Genomic DNA, 18,000 nt, shown 5'->3' with positions numbered 1-18,000 from the left:
CGTGCAAAGGTCTGGGAGCTTTGGGTGCCCACTGCAGCCTCCTCACTGCAGAGCTGAGTCCTTTTGCTCATGGTTTCCCAGCCGACGTTTCCCATCTGGAGCAGAGCAGTGTGCAGGCTTTGCTGACTGTTCACTTCTGCCTGGAAGCATGTACAGGATGTGGCAGAGACTCTGAGGATGGCTTATTAATCACATTAACAGCACCAAGTGTTTTTTTACCCCACAAGAAAAGACACAGCAGGAGAAGACAAATTGAACTAGGCACTCATCCCCCTCCCCACATGAGTAGGCCTCTGGATCCCTTCTCTGTGGCCATGGCTTATTTGGCTCAGTTTTGTGAAGCTATAAGGAAAGAAAAAGGTTCCTCTTGCAAGGCCACCCTTCTAATTGTGGCTTGGGGACTCCGGAGTAGCTCAAGTGCCTGCCCATGCAAAACTACACCACTCAGCTGCTGTTTTTTCCAACCTGGGGGGCTGGAGAGCAGCATTCTTGCTCTCAGCCCAACAGGAGAAGTTGACACCAGGCTCCCCAAGACCCTGAGCAGCCTCCAAGGCACCAATCTCTGCCCTCTGCCCTCTCTGTGTCCCCCCAGCCTCAGTCCAAACCTGGGATTACTCCCCGTAAAATTATTTCTGGTAAGGTGCTGGTATTTTCTACCACCCTGGTGATGGGTTTTCCCATCCCTGGAAGATGGTCCTGGATTTGGGGTAAAGAGGAGCATGATAAACAGGCTTGCTTGAATTTGTTTTCCAAGTCTCCACAGCAATGGAGCTATTGAGACCATAGCACGAGTCTGTCTGTCTGTCTGTCTGTCTGTCCGTCCTCTGCCAACAACTTTGGAAATGTTGGCCAGTGTCAACTGAACTTGAGAGGGCCTGCTTTGCAAACAAGGGAGTTGGAAAGACCCACAGGGGGAAAGTGACCCAACCCTTCTGGGCTCCATCCCCCTGCAATGTGATCCAGCCTCAGCGAGAGGTGCAAGAGGAGCTGCCAGGGACTGAGACGTGGAAAACTGGGCTGCTGCTGCTCAGGGAGCTGTTTGTTATTTTTACAGGCTGGGAACAGTCTCACAGTCCTCGGTGGTCGTGGATGCTGCACGTTGTGGCCATCAGCAAGCATTTTGGACTGTCTGGGCTGCCAAAGGCACAGGAATAGCTCCTGATCCAGGGAGAGACCCTGCTGGTTTCCAGGACTTACCTGGAAGCCAAATGAAGAGCCTGGAGGAGAGGCAAATCCTTCCCTCCCCATCGGAGTGCACTGCTAAGATGCCTCCAGCCACCTCTACCACCCTTGGTGGGCATGTCCACCCCCTTGCTGCTGTTAGACAGCCAAAAACTCCCTCGGAGTGAGCCGGAACCACCAGACCCACACAGCCACGGGGCAGCCCCCAACACCCCCTCACCTTCCAGCCACCCCATCAGAAAAAAACCAAGCAGAGCTGGAGGGGGTTTGATTGATTTATCCACTGAAGATACAAGTTTCAGTTTAATAACACCATTTTGTCTGGTTACAAACATACTAAAAACCTACAAAAAGAAAACCAAGTTACACCCATATACACGGAACTCAGGTATAAAACCAGCACGGAAGCGCCGGGGAACACGAACATGAACAGGATCTGCAGCAGGAACAGGAAAGACACGGAGTTACATCAGACCACGCTCATGTCTGTGGGTCACGCTGGGGCTGGGTCAGACATACCAACAATTAGAGACAACTTCAGCTGTGGAAAAGAATTAGCGCTGCAGCCTGGCACAGAGGTCAGAGCCAGGCAGGTGGTTTTGTCCCTCCCTTTCCCTAAGCTGGTCCAAGGTCAGCGCGTGGGTTCCCCTTTTATCCCTCTGCCCGGCACTGATGGTGCTGGCCCCGAGCAGCCCTCGCTCCCACATCCCCGCAGCAGGGCAGCTTCCCCATGGCCAGGGGCAGGGAAGGCTGAGTTCTGGCACCAGAGTCCAGCCAGGTGACATCTGGTCCCCCCTGAAGTCGCTGAGCATCCCCTCAGACAGTGGGGAGACACTGCGACCACTTTCCTGGGACAAAGTGGCAGAGATGCGAGAGGACCCCCCTGGGAGAGCTCACGGCTCGGCTGCCTTGGGGATTTGTCACTCCCCAAGAGAAGATGAGGTTGGTGGCACAAGGCCCATAAGGGTTCTGGTGCTATTGGGGGGGGTCTCTCTGGCTGGGTGCCTGCAGAGCTAAACTGCCATGAACGCTGGCCGTGGAGGGGGAGACGTGGTGGGTGGGATCTGTGCCCCACCCCAACCCAGTGCCTCCCATTCCCCCCAGGGCTCAACTCCCTCTGACCAAACACTGAGCTTCAAGGGAGGGGACAAGAGCTGGTTGATGTGAGTGGGTGCTGCCAAAGGGACCAGGATGAGGTGCTCAAGGAGGACCCTGCCCCAGGGACACTAAATCCTCCCTCACTCAGCATTTCTCTGCCTGGCAGGGGGCACAAAGGCTTTCCCACCTGGATCCCAGCTCCAAGCCCAGCCCTGATGATAATGCCAAGGCGCTGCCTGAGCCAGGGGTTGGCTGGGTCTGGGGGGCACAGGGGTCCTCCACGGGCAGGGGAGAGACCAGCTGGCCCCCAACACGTGCTGGCAGTGATGCCTCAGCTTCTCACCTGTGAGCTTTGTGGAAAAGACCTTGCAAGTTGGTCCCTACCTGCCACCACCAAGGAGAGCAAAGCTCAGCCTAAGTGTGCCAGGAAGTGAAAGGTCAAGCCCCAGAGAGCAAGACCTGAACCAAACGGGGATAAAGGGGCCCCCAGTCAGCTGTGGTGGGATCGGGGGGGAGCAGTGGGCTGGCAGTGACAGGGAATGGCTGTGCATGGGTGTGTGTGTGCTGGAGAGCCATGCACAGAGCCAGAACATGGCCCCCCTTTCTGCTCTTCCACATGGCATTTATCAGCCCTGTCACTCTGGAATGGAACTTTTTCCTTACTCTGTTGATCTTCATCTCTCCCCAGATGAGAATGTTCCCGGATTTCAGCAATGCCTCCTCTGCTGCGGGCAGCAAAGAGGGGGCGATCTTTTCATCTCCTCCCCTCCCCTCCCGAGCCTTGCCCCGGCCGCCCCCCCGCTCCGTGTTACTTCCTACGAAGCTGATAAAAATAAACGTGGTTTTGTTTGCATCTATTGGAGTGGCTGCAATTTGGCTGATGGGGGGTGCTCCTCGAGGGACAGCAGCTGCACACATCTGGATCTGCTTTAGGAAAAAGTGCCTGGAAAAAAACCCAAGCCCAGCACACACACACGTGGGCGCAGGGGGCCACGGGTCAGCTTTTTCTAGGGATGTAAAAAAAGAAAGGAGAAACCAAAGCGCTGTTTAATGGGGAGGTGGGGGCACCTCCCTGCTGCTGCTCCCCAAAAGCCAAGGCACACGGGTAGGTTGGGCATGAACATGGAGAATTTCCAGACACTCCAAAGTGGCTTCTCTTCGGACTGGGAGCCCAGTTTTGGTTGTGGGAAGGGAGGGGAAGGGTTTGCGCTGCAAAAATAAAATTCCCACCTGGAGATTATTAACCTCAAAGGTTTATGTGCAAATTTTGTCTAAAGATGAAACATCCCTGTACGGAAACATCCCTGGCCCAGCGTCCACAGAGCACAGGGAGAACGTGAACTGCTCAGAGAAATGAACTCCTCAGAAATATGTGCTGCTGGCCTCAAGGCCTTGGCAGGAGTCAGCAAAGCCATGCTCGTGAGTCCCGTGATGTGCACACACACAAATATCATCTAACAGTCTTGATCCAAGTGATCCCTCTCCAGTCCTGCACTGGAGGGAAGTCAATGACTGAACAGGTTTTTCCCATCCATCCCCACCCCAGGCAGCAGCAGCTGTTTGAGGGATGCCTCCACTGACCCTCGAGGGATGAGCAGCCGCTGTGACACTCCAGCGTGAGCTGGAGGCAGCAGCCACTGGCACCTTCACCCGTGCAGGCTGCTGGGCTGAATTTTGGGGATGCTGACTCTAAGTGACAGCCCACCCCATGAGCAAAGCAGCACCACTTGTCACCCTGTGCCTGTCCCTTCCTTTTACAACCCCCTGTGTGCTGCCATGCCAAGGACAGCTGTGCCCCAACTGTTATTGCCACCCAGCTCTCCATGGGTGCCCAGGACATGCCACTGCTCCAGGCCCCGTGGCTCCTCTCCATCAGTGGTAATGTGGGATGCAGGAAGGAAAGAACTGCAAGGCCAGAGTGGCTGCAGTGACATTATTGGAGTCCTGGGGCTATTTTGAGACATAATAAACCTGTTCCTGGGGATGGTTAAAAGCACAGGTGAGCACAGCAGGAGTTTCTGTCTGTCTGTTTGCTCTGGAGGAGGGAGGTCAGCCTGGGGGAGTGACACTGCCCCCACAGTGGAGGGATGTCCCCAAGGTGGCTGTGGGGATCCCAGCTGGAACTGTGGGCTTGTTGCCTGTCCAGCTGGCATCCAGGAGAGGAGCTGGTCTCTCTCAGGAAGCTGCCAGCTCTCCAGGACAGCGGTGGAGCAAGGCCAGAGGAAATCTCAGAAGGGAACCCTCCTCCCACTTCAGCAGATAACATTGCCCTTCATGCTTGAGCTCTAAAAATAGCAGAGGCCTTTAGGGAAATATTGGGTGGCAAGGATTCCAAAGCTTCCCAGCACATCTGACATTTCATCCTCAGTCCTTTGCCATTCAGTTCCCAGAAATGTTATAAATCCAACCACATGTGGGCAGGAGGCAACAGGGCTGCTCCTCCTCCCTTTTTCATATCTGCAGGGGAAACTGAGGCACAAACCAACCAGGCAGACTGACCTGGAGGTTCAGGAGGAGTTGGTGTTGGAGGCGGGATGAGTGCTCCAAGCCCTGCAGCCACGTTCTGGGGGGTGTGGGAGAAGCCTTTGTCCGGCCCAGGCAGGAGCACTGCTGTCCCCAGGAGGGACACAGCTCCTGCGTGGGCTGATTTCTACCAGGCACTTTATTTGGAGGAACCCAGTTTCACCACGAGGGCAGGAATATGCTCTATACAAAGTATTTATTAATTTTAACAGTAGAAGGGACCTTTCCTCATAACCAGAAATCCCTCCTGATATGTCTGTGCCATCTTTCCATCTCCTAGTCACAGCCTGACCCCCCTTCTCACTGAGAGGGCAGAGCTGGGCAGACAGACCTACACACACCAGCTCCCAGGGCAGTGGCACATCCTATGCTACCCAAGCCCCTCCTCAGGGAGCTGGAGGGCAGTGGGTGGACTCACCAGCTCCCCACATATGACACAGGGATCCCACCTACACACCAGGCTCTGAGCCATGAGGGATTCCCCCAAAGGCATCCCCCTCCTTCCCACTCTCTCATGCTGTGGGGGAGCTTCTCTCCCACCCCAGGAGGGTTTGCAGCAGCCAGCCAAGGACAGGGACTGTGGGTGACAGGAGATGTGAGCGCTGCTGCCCACCTGGAGCACGGGGTGATGGGCACCCAGAGTGGCTCTGGCTGCCAGCCCTGCCAGGTGATACACAAAGTGCAAAGCAAAGCGTTCTCGGTGCCAGTCGGAGGGCTCCAGGTGTGCCCCCAGAAGCCAGGTTTACCCAGGGGCTTCACATGGAAAATGAGGGCTGTGTTGTTCGTCAGTGAGCAGGGCAGCAGCACTTGTGCAAGGGCCTTCGAGATGGTGCAAGTGAGGTGCAGGATTTGGGAGGTGGTGATGGACAGGCCAGGACAGGAAGATGGAGCCAACAACCAATGCTCTCCCCTCGCCCTCTGCATCCCCTTCCAGCATCCCCTGCAACTGCTTCACCCCAACCCACCCACACCCTTCATGGTTCTGTGGTTTTTTTGGCTTATTTAGTTTGTTTTTAAACCCCACGGAGATCAAATTGTGACTTGGCAGCTGACAGAACTGGCCCTACCGGGCTCCCCAAACCGAGCAAAGACCTTGAGAAGAGACCAGAGTGAAGTCCTGGGGTGAGCGAAGCCCTCCCTGCCCCTCTCGTGGCCCCCTGGGCACTCACAGGGTGGCAGTGGGGTACTGAGCCCAGCCCACCTCCTTGTAGGCTGCTGTCACATGGGTGTAGATGAGGGTCTTCATCTTGGTCCAGGCTCCGTGTGCCTCCGGGGTGAAGTCGTTGGGGTATTCCTCAGCAATGACCTCCAGCATGACACCAGTGAGTTTCTGAGGGGAGGCAGACAGCAAGCAAGGGGTCAATAACTCTCCAGGGAGCTGCTCACAGAAAATTTAGCTTTTTCCTACAAAAACACTTGAATCCTGCTGCTGTCTGTAGGACACAGATGTCCTGGAGGTCTGTTGACACCCCTGGGACCAGGCAGGACGGGTAACCTGCCTGGCAGCAGAGGAGGGAGCTGCCTGCAGGCTGAGGCATCTCCCCAGTCTGGGCACCTCAAATTATTTACTCCAAGAATACTCCAAGTTGGAAGGGACCCATAAGAACCATCTAGTTCAACTCTTGAGTGAATGGCCATGTGGGGATCAAACCTGTGATCTTGGTGCTATTATTCCCATCAGAAAGAAACCAAGCAGAGCTGGAGGGGGGCTAATTAGCCAACTAATTGAGTCTCTGCTACTGTGCTTGATTTCCAGAAGAAGGGGGACACAGCCACAACCATGGGCACAGCCAGGTGGGTTTCCCTGGGCAGGGGGAGGCACTGGGTGCTCTGGCACTGGCTGTGTGTGGGGACGGTGGTCTCCACAGGACAGTGCCACAGTGGGACATTCCAGCTGTGTGGGGAGCAGCCCCCAGACCCAGCCAAGCTTCTCCAGCAAAGGACAGGCAGCACCAGCTCACCGCAGCTCCTGCTCCCCTGCCCTCTTCCTGAAGCAGCCCAAAGATTATTTTGCTCCTATCCTTTACCTTAAAGTAGATGGGCTCCACTTTGTGCTTGAGGGCATGGGCCTTGCCCACCAGGGCCAGGACAGAGGAGACCTTTTCAGAGTCGTTGAGGTTCTCCACCACAGTGTTGATGGCCCCCATGACCCTCCGAGCGTGCTTGCGCAGCTGCAAGCTCCTCTCCATCTCCAACGGGTCCTCCATGTGCTTGAACTGGCTGAAGTACTGCTTGGCCGAGGGGAAGTTCACAAAAAACCTTCCAGAAAGAGCAGACATGAAATGCCATCAGGAGGGGGAGAGCAGGCTGAGGGGTTAAAGCAAAGCACGGGGGATGGAGATGCTGGAAGCCACCCCCTGCGTCCCACGCAGCCAGGGCTGATTTTCCTATCAAATTCCCCAGGAGCTGCAGCATTCAGCTGTCTGAAAACCAGCAGGTTGATGCCTTTTTCCCAAACCCCATCTGCTACAAGGTCGTCACAGCTGGATACTCATTCTCAAAGCAGAAGCAAGACTGAGCTCTTGATGCCCAGAGATGCCACCCAGGCATACCAGATGCTGCGTATGTGCCCACATATATCAAAACATCACATCCTGCCTCAGAGAGCTGGAGACGGGCATGAAAACCTCTCTTTATCCCATCCAGCCTCTCCTTGCCCCCTTCCTTGCCCCCATGGGCTTTATTTCTGCATTGCCACCCAGAACAGTTTCCCCTTGTCCAGGTTGCCCCACCTTTCATGGATCAGCCCCACCAGAGTCTCCAGCAGGACCTAAGGCCTGAGCTGATGTCACTGCTCATTTGGGACATCTTTCCCAGCACAAGGATACTTCAAAAACTCACCAGCCCCTCTGTGGGGGAGCCTGGGGACCCTCTTTTCTGCAGGATTAAATCAACCCCAATGAAATGCAGCCGAAAGAAATGAAGTTGTGGTCACAGCTGATATGCTGAGCTCCCCAGGGAAGTGGAGGGCTGGAGAGGACAGGGAGTTGAAGGACACAACAAGGAGCAGGGCTGGAGCCACCAATGCCAACACCATCCATGCCAGGATTGCAGCTGGGGCTGACACTTGAGTCACAATAACCACCCCCTTCCACCTAACTTATGCAGGAGAGAACCACGTCAGTGCTGGTTCCCCACTTTCACCCAGCTCCCTCCCTCCTCCAGTGCTCTCCCTGGCTCCTGGGCTGGTGAAGGATGCTCAGGAGGCAGCAGAGTGCTCCCAGGCTGTCCCCCATCATTCCTGGCTCCAGGCAGCCTGCCTCCTCCCCTCCCTAACCCCCTTCCCAAGCACCATCCTAAACCACGGGAGCCTGAACCCATCCCACCTCCAGCATCACTATTTCTCTCCAGAACCAGGTGGGATCCTCTTCCCCACTCACCACTCGATGAATAATCACAATATTGAGTACCAGGCTCCTTTACCAATTTGTTATCCTCCTTTCCCCCCCCACCCCCACTTCCTTCCCCCGCTCCCTTGGCTTGTGAAAGCTTGGGGGCATTGCCAAGGAAGCGGTGTGAAGCTGTGCCTGGAGTGCACCAGCGCTTCTGCTGCTTCCCCAAGGCAGCTGGGATTCATCAGATGGCCCAAAATAGGTTTTGGAGGTGTGAAGAATGTGTGGCAGAAAGGGTGGGGGAGGAAGGAAGGTGGAAGGGGGAGACAAGGTGTTGCTTTTAAAACCCAGAGGGGACCCATGACAAAACTCCTCTTGTTGTTGTGCAGCCTCCTCCCCCCAGCACAGCTCCTCCTGACACATCTGGTCCCTGTCGGGAGCAATCACTCCCAGGCCTGGCTGTCTCCAGCTCCTGCTGCCACCGAGATGCTCAGTCCTTCAGAGCTGTCAGAGAGGTGCTGGGGGATGGAGCTGGCCAGGGCTGCATGGGTAACATCATTCCCAGCATTTAAGAATTCTGCCCTGGGCATCTCCCCACAGAAGGGCAGAAGTTCCATTCTGGTTTAATGGAAGCATTTTTTCCGGCTGGACTCAGCATCCCTGTGCCCTCATCCCATCCCTCCCCACCTCTATTCAAGCTGTTGCAGCTCCAGTCACCCAGCAAAGCCCTCCAGCTCCAACAGGGATCATCCTGCTGGGGTCAGAGCGAAGGGTTTTACCATCCCTGCTAGTGGATCCTCCCCCTTCACAGGCTCCCCCCAGGCACTGGGAGCAAGGGATGTCACTGGAAGTGGGACCTGCTGCCCAGCCAGGGAATGGAGGCTGCCAGCTGAACCCCAAACCATGGGAAGCTCCCTGAAAAGCTGTATTTTATCTCAGCTGAAGGGCAGGATGTTCTGAAGGTATGGGAAATGAGTTGAGAAAAATTGCTGGTCTGAGCCACGAAGGGAATAGCAAGGGGGGACTGACCTCTGCATCACGAGGATTTACAGTGTGTCCCCAACAGGAGAAGGGCCAAAAAGAGACCCTGGGACCATCACCTCCACCTCTCCCCACTTTGGCCAGATATGCCAGGAGCAAAGACTGGTTAAACCCTCAAAATACCCCAACCTGCATGAGACCAGACCAATGAAGGATCCAAATCCTTGGTTTCCAACCTTTCCCTGCTTTGCAGACCCTCAGGCTGATGCCCCTACGGGAGCTGAGCCCAGCAGCTTTCTCAGGGGTTGTAAAACCAGCAAACCCTCAGCTCATGTGTTCAATCCTGTGTCTGCTGGATTTCTTTGGTGGAGAACTCAAACAGAGGAGCCCAAAACATTTTCAGGAGCAAACCTATGGATGGCCAGAGACCTGCAGCCACCTCTCCTTGGAGAGCAGCAGGCGCCTGCAGCAAGAACTTCAGCCTGGAGCAAATATTTGAGCTGTCAAACCACAAAGAAGAGGGAAGGAGGCTCACTCAGTGGTAGTTGTTAATAAACAGAGAAGATTAATTTAACACAAAGGTTAAATATAACCAGAGGAAAGGAGGGGGGAAAAAAAGGAATAAAATAATCCAACAATAGTGAGTTAGAAGAGGTGTCTGTTGGGGTTTTTCCATCTACAGAAAATTTTGAGAGTTCAAACCTCTTGGGCTCTGGAAGTTTTTTGGATCATTATGTGTGCGTGTGTGTGGTTTGGGCTTTTTTTTTCTCCATCAGAGTCATTAAAAGATGATATTTACCATTGCATATCACACAAAATGATGATTGATAGGAACCAGATGCCTGCATACCGATCTCATTAAATTTCTTTTTAAGCGATTCCATTCTCCACCCGCTAATTTGTACTCTGCCAGCTACATCTGGACTCAGCGGACAGGATGTCAGGATTGCTTTTCCTCTCTCTTTTGCCCTTGTAACAACTTTAAGGACACAACCATTCCCAGTAGCAGAGCCAAAGGAAATAATTAAGGTGCAAACCCACGGCAGTTACTGGAAACCTGTTTTCTGTTAGGAGGAGTGGCATCTCCTCCATCTCCCCCACCTTCATCCCTCTCCCCAGAGCATACAGAGCAAATCCTGCATGGAGGAAACCTCCAAGCCCAGCCACCTCCTTGCCTCCCCAGCTGGAAAGAGGACACCTGGATGCTGCCTGGTCCCCCCAAGCTCCTAAACCCTTGAGACTTCACTTCCCCTATTTGCAAACTGTGGGGTGAAAATGCTTATGAGCCCTCAGATCTGCTGGGAGGTTTCAGCTGAACCCCCAGCCAGCACTTGGAGACTGCTTTTTTTTCCTAGATTTCCACGGGATGATTTAGGTTGGAAGAAGCCTTTAGGATCACCAAGTCCAACTCTTAACCCAGCACTGCCAAGCTCACCACTAAAACACATCCCCAAGTGCCACATCTACACATCTCTTAAATCTCTCCAGGGTTGGTGACTCAACCTACCAATGCTTTCATGTTTTCTCTCACCTCGTCCCTCTACGTGGGAGAAACTCTAAGGCAGCCTGGAGCCTCTCGTGTCCCTTTCAAACCTCTCCTTCCAACTCCCCTCTGGGGTGCCTACAAAGCAGCTGATAATGGGTAGGCAGGTGGTGTGTGATGCCGCTATTTCTTATGCCGAGGGCTGGCTCACAGCTTCGCCTGCACGTTCCCCCTGCTCCTCCCAGCCACCTGTAGCCCACCATCCCCTTTTCAGGCTGGGGAAAGGCTGCTGGGGCTGCCTGGGTGTTCACCCAGCCCAGGGTAAGGAAGGTCTCAGCTATGCCAATGGTACAGCTCAGCAAGCCAGAAAAAGGCAAATCTACTGACTAAGAAGAGGATGGTGCCTGCCTGCTCCCGTGTCCTCTCTCTGAAAGCTCCTGCCCAGGTGGAGATGGTGGTGGGCAACATCTCCAGCTCTGTCACAGGAGGGCTGGAGGGAAAAGGGCCAAGCCCCCCATCCACACACTAATGCTAAATTCAACTTTTTCTACAGCTGAGAGAAACGTGTAGCTGGCCTTTCTCCAGGTGAAGCCCACATCCCGCTGCAAAGCCTTGGGAGCAGAATCCAGCACAATGCTGAACTGTGCTCGGAGGCTGTAATGCCCCAGTGCCCAAGGCAGAGGGACCAGGACACCCCAGCGAGGCTGGGAGTAGACTTCTCAGCAAAGATTCCACCAAACACATTTGGGCATGAGCTAGAAACCCCCAGGGGCAGGTCCTGCTCACTTCTGTGTGTACAACTCACACCTCCAAGTCCTCACTGCTGCTGTTTTTCCCCTACCACATATGTGGATTCAGCCCAAAGCCTCTTGGCTGCACAGTTGAACCGTTAGGGCAGGGGTAAGGACACCTTTCACGGGAGGAGTGAATTAACAGCACCAGAATGGCTTTCCCACGTGTCTCTGGAGACCCACCTCCCTTGGAGTTGGAAGAAGACCCCTGGCTGGGTAGAGAGGTGGGTGACACACGTGCACAAGGACGTGGTCCATGTTCCACTCAAACTGAACCTGTGTGCTGCTGGTGTCCACCACCCCCTCTCCCGTCCAACGCTCCCTTGGTGATTTCCAGCAGCCGCGGCTCAGCTCGGGCAGGATCGCCAGCCAGCCGGCACTCAGCGTTCCCCAGGCACCCTCAGCGCCTGCCAGCCTAGCCGGGGCTCTCCTGCCATCTCCCTGCCCTTAATGAGCCCTGAAGCTCCGCAGGCGGGCGCTCGCTGAGCCGCGGCCGGGCGCGGCCCCGCTCCGCCGCAGCAGCCGCATTAACGGGGCCGGCTGGCACGGCGAGGCTCGGCCCTCCCCGCCTGCTCTGGAGGGGAACTGTCACGGCTGGTACCGATCCATCCTTAGCCACAGCCAGGGAAACTGTCCGGGGAAACTCCTCGCCATCTGTGCCTTTGCTTGCCTTGCTCGCGGATACCCTTGCGGCTCTCGGGGTGCTGAGTGGGATTTTTCTACCCCCACGTGGCTTGCAAGTGATGCAAGGGCAGCACGGGGACAGGGAACATGGGAAAGGCTCTTCTCTGGATATCCCAAGAGCTGCTGGCAGCGCCGAGGTTGTGGCCGGTGCGGGATGTGCCACAGGGATCCCCACACAGCTGCCTTGGCCACGGAGAAGCCAGAAGGGCTGGTCCTGGGAGCTGTGAGCAGAGACAGTGCAGTCGTAGGAGAAGGGGCTGTTTTGAGAATGAGCTTATTGAACCCTCACTCTCCCCCTCAGTGCTCATGGAGCTGTTGTTAGGTTTGGAAATGTCCTTTATCTGTGCCTGTGCCAGCAGAGCAGAGCAGAGCCCTGCTGCTCTCTGGCTCTCCTTGTCCCCACACTCCCACACAAACCTCTCCCCAGCTTGACCACAACCTTCATGAGCGTGGCACAGGGACACTGCTGCTGGTCTTCACTGGGCCCTTTTCAAAGAGAGATATTGCATCTCTCTGAGCCACTTTGCCCTGAAATGTGTCCTTCATCAGCCGGGAACGGAGCCTTTCCCTATGGACGCCTCCGCAAAACACATGTTGGCTTTGGGGGTAGCTGCAAAATCACTTCTTTAAATGCCATTTTTGGGTAGATTAAACCCATACTTTTTTGATTCATATGGAAAAAAAAAAAGGTTTTCTGCATTGCCAGACTCATTACTCAGATTTTTTGCTATTTTAACCTAGAACTCACAATAACGTCTGGCATTCAAGGACTGCTTTCATATTTTAAAGCTCTTTGCAAAGTGTCTGAATCCAGGTGTGTTTGCTCAGACTAAGCGCCGTCGAAATCCAGGGGCCTGATCCTGCATTGGCAAACCTTTTGCTTCCCCTCCTACACCTCTTGAGGGGGAAAGAGCACATCAGGAGCGATGGAGAAGGCGGAAATTTGGAAAGCTGATGGCTCTGTAGTGCAGACAGAGGGAACAGAGTGATGGAGAAGCCCTGTGGAGGCGGCACAGCCTTTGGTGGCTGAGCCAGGTTGTGTTGCCTGCACTTGGCATGGCATTAATATTTGGTCCAGATTCTCCCGGGATCTAATGGAAACTACCCCTGGGTTTTATCCCCTGATGGAATCCATAAAGTTTTGTGGTCTCACATCTGTGCCTGTGGTGCGTGTGTGGGTGTGGGAGCGAGCGCGTGTGCCGGCTGGGATGGGCTGCGCTTTTAGCCCTGGGGTGCTGGGCTTGGCTGGGGTCTGCAAAGGAGACAGGGTCCCAAACCCCCTCTGATGTTCACCCCGGGGTGCTCTCAGCCCCGGTGTGCTGCGGAGGGCTGAGCCACCCCCGGGTGTTTGCATCCCCCAGCCCTGTCTCGCAGTATTGCCAATCAACTATTGGAAGGACAAAAGGGGGACCCTGGGGAGGGACAGCCACAGGCTGGAGGGCTCCTGCACTGCACAGCGAGGGCTAATGCAGGTTCTGAAGGCTGCCCTGCTCTCTGGCTGGGAGCTCTGTGCTGAGGGAGGGTTCAAAAAGGACTCATTCCTGAATAACAGATGGGGAAACTGAGGCGCAGCAAGCCCGGGGGCATGGAGAGGCTACAGAAGAGCTTCAGCCCAGGGCTCCCAGCCGGCCCACTTGGGAACCACTCAGCTGGGAGGCACAGCCCCAGATGAGCAGCTCCAGCTCCAGCCCCGACTCCTGCTCCAGCTCCAGCAAGGGTTAAGGCAGCTGTGAGATGGAGCCCGCAGAGGCCCCTGAGCTCCCGAGGAGGAAGATGAGCGTGGCGAGGAGACTCTGCTTCCTCTGGGCGAGGCTCCCCACCGAGGAAATTGTCAATTAGCGACATAGTTTTAACCACAGAGCGCAGATTCCCAGGATCCGGTGGCTGCTCAGCCGTAGCCCCCATTATTCTTGTTTGTGTCCCCCGGGGTCCCAGAGCTCTGTGAGCTCATCGTGCTAGGGCAGGACCCCAGGGGTTTGCTGTGGGTTCAAGTACCAGCAGCAGCAGCCACGAGGGATGGGAACATGATGCCCAGCTCTGTGCCTCAGTTTCCCCACCTGCAAAGCATGGAAAAGCTGGGGGTGGAGGGGTGGGATGCTGGTTAGGGACAAAGGGAGCTGGGCTGGGTTCCTGCAGGATGGCAGCACTGCAGATCCCCCCATCACTGCCTTTTGGTGGGCATTGCTGCCTCTCTGCCTCCAGCCTTGGAGCACAGGCCCCAGATTAATTTCAGAAGTGCTGCAACCCCCCAGCCCTTCCCACGCGGGAAAATGTAATTCCCTGCCCTCAGCAGCTCTGAAGGGATGGAGAGAGGATGGAGCAGGTAAGCAGGGAGAGACCCTCTGCCACCAGGTGCAGCCAAGTCCCTGGTCACAACCCCAACCACAGAAGTGCTGACTTTTAAAAGAGATTTACCTGCTCTCACCACTCTGCCCGTGGGGGTTGCACCAAAGTGGGGTCCACAGCCACGTACCCCCTTCCTTCTCCCTGGCCACACCTGTGCAAACCCCTTTCTGCCTCAGTTTCCCTAACAAGGTGAGCAGGAACACCAGGCTGGCAGTGGTGAAACAGAGGCTGACTGGGGCAGTTCCCAGCCCCCGGCACGTTGTGTGTGTGCCCACCCAAAATGTGCTGGGCGGGTCACCTCGCACCGACCCCACCAGCGGCCGCCCACTGCCCCCTCCCCAGCCCCGACCTCTGGAGCTGCTGAATCACGTCTTGGGAAGCGGCTGCTGCCGGCCCGGGCTCCCGGCGGCCTCCACGCATGACCCACTTCTCCCGCGGCTGCTGCCAGCTGCGAACGCAGCCGGGGGAGCGGCAGCGCCGGTGCTCCCAGCCCCGGCCAGGGCTGCCCTGCTTTCGGCCGCCACGTGCTTCCCCAGGGAGCTCAGGTGCAGCTCCGAGCTCACAGCGGGGCTCAGAGCCGCAGCGCAAAGACCTCTTTGGGGACAGGGTTTGTGACCAGGGGGACACAAACCAGCCGTGCCACGCGGGTGCAGGCGGATCTGCTGCTCCAGCCGGTGCCTCTCCCAAATGGCATCACTATCCCCAGGGACATGCACAAGGCCAGAGCTCACTTTAAGCACCCCAGGGAAGCTCTGGTGAGGGAAGCTCTGGTGAGGGAGCAGGTGGTGGGTTTATCTGGGATGTGCCAGGGCACGTGCCATGAGTAAGGATGTAAAGGCTCCCAAAGAGCCAGGGTTCACCCTAGCAGGCAGTTCTGTCCTGCCCTGTTGTCACAGCAGGAGAAAACCTTCACCACAGTGCACAACTCTGCCTGGATTAAAACAAAACAAAACAAAACAAAACAAAACAAAACAAAAAAAAAACCCAAAAAAACCAACTGGACAAAAAACTTCTGCTGGGAAAGTTTGACTCGGGACCAGAGCTCGGCCACCCGGTCCCCACACCACATCTTGATTCTCCTCATGCCCAACCCTGCTCCAAGCACCACGGGGACTCAAAAAGCAATGGGTTGCCCTGGGTGAAACCCCCGTGGCATTGCCACGAGTCCCTCAGTGCCAGCCGTGGGCACACAGCCACCTTCCCTGTGTCTGTGGGCAGTGGGTACCTGGAAGTGCTGGCAGATGGGGCCATGGCATGACCCAGATGCTGGGCAAGGGGCTGGCCATGCATGGCTGGTGGCCAAGCCACAAGCTGAACCTTGTGGGATGGGGCTGAGGGGAATCTTGTAAGTCCCAAATCTCTGCCATTTCTGCTTCAGACCCAGCCCAGGTAGGTTTGGTGTCCCCAGCCATGGAGCTGTCACACCTCCTGACTGCCCTGACTGCCCACACAGAATGGAGGCCATGGGTGAATGGGCTCAGCCATCAGCTGGCTCTGAGAGAAGGAAATGGTTGTGAAGGAGGTGGAGAGGGGGCTCCAATGCCATTTTGGAATCTGCAGAGGGGTCTTGGTAAGAAAATCCCATTGCAGTGCTGGCAGCGAGCCTGGAGGGGAACTGGCTCTGCTCATTGTGATGTTCAGGGAGGCTCTGCTCCCTGCAGCCCCCGTGGGCTCAGGGCTTTAGCTCAGTCAACTGGAAAACTTTCAGATGATTATTAGTGAACAGCATCCTTCCAAGGGGTTCCCTGTGCACCCACAGTCCCCTGGTGCAGGAGGAAATGGGGAGGACACAACCCATACCCGAGGTGCCTGGTGTTTGGTCCAGGTGGGGTCAGACCAGGGACATCCCAGCATTACTGACCCCAGGCATGAGTGGTGGGGCTCTGGACAGGATCTTTGCTGTTTGCCAATTGGCCACTGCAGGCATCTTGCCTGCCCCTCTCCTTGCCCTCTTCAATAAGGGACACGGCTTGTTGGTGCCATACCCCACTGATACCCCAAACTCCCAGTGCCAGTGGGACCCTGTGCGACTTCCACTTGGCTCTTTCCCGGTGTATCTGGGTATGGTTTTACTCCCAGACAACACAAGAACCCCACCTGCCTCTGCTCCCCTCCTCCAGAGCATCTCCGCTGCACTGGCTGCAGGTGCAGAGCTTTGAGCTGCTGTCTGTGCCCCATTGCCAGCGGGAGATGCTCCACACCCCCCTCCGGGGCTGCTGTCCCCCCCTGCCCCCTCTCCTGCCCGTGCCCCCCACAGCCCCTTCCACCACCAACTTCAGTGCTCTCCTTCCCGCCGACGCTGCCGCCGGAGGGACAGATGGTGCCCTCGGAGACACACCTGCTTGGGTTTTATCTTGGCTCCCAACTTGCATTATTTCACCCGCCAGCCTGCTACGGACCCGTGCCATCCGCACGCCGCTCCCTGGGGCAGCCAAAAACCCCAGACCCCCAACCCAGCCCAACCCGGGGCTCAGCTCCCCCCGCCTCTGCCGCCCCCCCAGCCCCGGCCGCAGGTTAAGGTGACCTTTGCATGGAAGCAGCTTCCCCCAAAGTCCCCGGCAAGGCTCCCCTCGCTCCCCCCGCCGCTGCCACCCGGCTCAAAGGTGTGGGAATCCGAGGAGCGCTGCGAATCCCTCCCTGCTCCCAGGCAGCAAATGCACCCAGCCAGCTCCCCACTCACTGTCATTCATCTCCACTCAGTTCTATATATTGTTCTGCCTCTTTCTGAGCTATATAGAGATTCAGTTGGATTTGCTGCTTCCTTTTTTTTTTTTTTTTTGGTTTGTTTTTAAATACCTGATGAGTATGGAGACCCCAACGTCCTCGCAGTTTGCATATACTCTGCTCCATATCTCTTGAATAACCTTTTTTTCTGCGTCTGAAATTTCTTCACTTCTTTCCCATCTCTCAATCTCCATTTCTCCCTGGACTTTCTCCATGAAAAACAGCCGGCAGGATCCTCCGGGAAGCCAGGAGGAGATAAAGAGAGATGTGTGTGAGCGGGTATATCCTGCGAGAGGAGACAAGGTGTTTGCTCGGCGGCTCTGCGACGTGTGGATGTGTGTGTGTGTGTGTGTGTGTGTGTGTGAGAGAGAGTGTGTATGAGTGCAGCTGCCTGTCAGCGTGTTTAGATATGGAATTTAAAAAAATATCCCGGAGGAATGATGCGTGCGATTAGATTTGAGATCTCCTAGTGCTGTCCATGGCTGTAGTTAGCTTCAGCTCGCCTCGGATGCGTGTGGCTGACTGATGAGGAACTGCCTAAAAGTAAAATATTCAAAGGCATTGCAAGACCAGCCTCTTCACCAATGTGTGAACGTGAGCTCACTTTCTCCCTCTCTCCTCCTCTCTCCCACTCCTCCCTCCTTTCCTTTTTTTTTTTTTTCCTCCCTGAAAGGGAGGGATGAGAGAGATGTTCTGGGCAACATCAGGACGGGGCTAGCGGGGGGAGGTAGTGCTGGAAGTTTTTTTCCAGCCCTTTGTAAACAGTTCAGAGGAAATTCAGAATCCAGAGTGCTGAGTTAAAGTTAGCCCAACCGCTGGCTGCGCCGAGTTCTGCCCCGGCTCTGCTCTTTGCACT

General features: G+C 55.7%; 1 protein-coding gene across 1 annotated transcript; it reads right to left on the bottom strand.

Moving 5' to 3' along the window:
* Positions 1-1,439: 1,439 nt before the first annotated feature.
* Positions 1,440-17,730, bottom strand: CYGB (cytoglobin). The gene is made up of 3 exons (XM_053960593.1): positions 17,217-17,730; positions 6,831-7,062; positions 1,440-6,133 (listed from the first exon to the last, which is right to left on the bottom strand). The coding sequence occupies exons 1-3, from the start codon at positions 17,357-17,359 to the stop codon at positions 5,969-5,971; spliced, it is 540 nt and encodes a 179-aa protein (XP_053816568.1). The 5' UTR covers positions 17,360-17,730; the 3' UTR covers positions 1,440-5,968.
* Positions 17,731-18,000: the final 270 nt, after the last annotated feature.

This window comes from Vidua chalybeata, chromosome 19 (genome assembly GCF_026979565.1).
Source record: "Vidua chalybeata isolate OUT-0048 chromosome 19, bVidCha1 merged haplotype, whole genome shotgun sequence".
NCBI classification, from domain to species: domain Eukaryota; kingdom Metazoa; phylum Chordata; class Aves; order Passeriformes; family Viduidae; genus Vidua; species Vidua chalybeata.
This window is presented reverse-complemented; position numbering and strand designations above follow the sequence as displayed.

Bases quoted from the DNA above. Each gene is read 5' to 3' on its own strand.
- CYGB (XM_053960593.1), bottom strand. From the start codon at position 17,359: ATGGAGAAAGTCCAGGGAGAAATGGAGATTGAGAGATGGGAAAGAAGT. The intron at 7,063-17,216 runs GTATTTAAAAAC...TCTTTCTGGAAG, and splicing joins GGGGTCTCCATACTCATCAG to GTTTTTTGTGAACTTCCCCT. The intron at 6,134-6,830 runs GTAAAGGATAGG...GCCTCCCCTCAG, and splicing joins TGGAGCCCATCTACTTTAAG to AAACTCACTGGTGTCATGCT.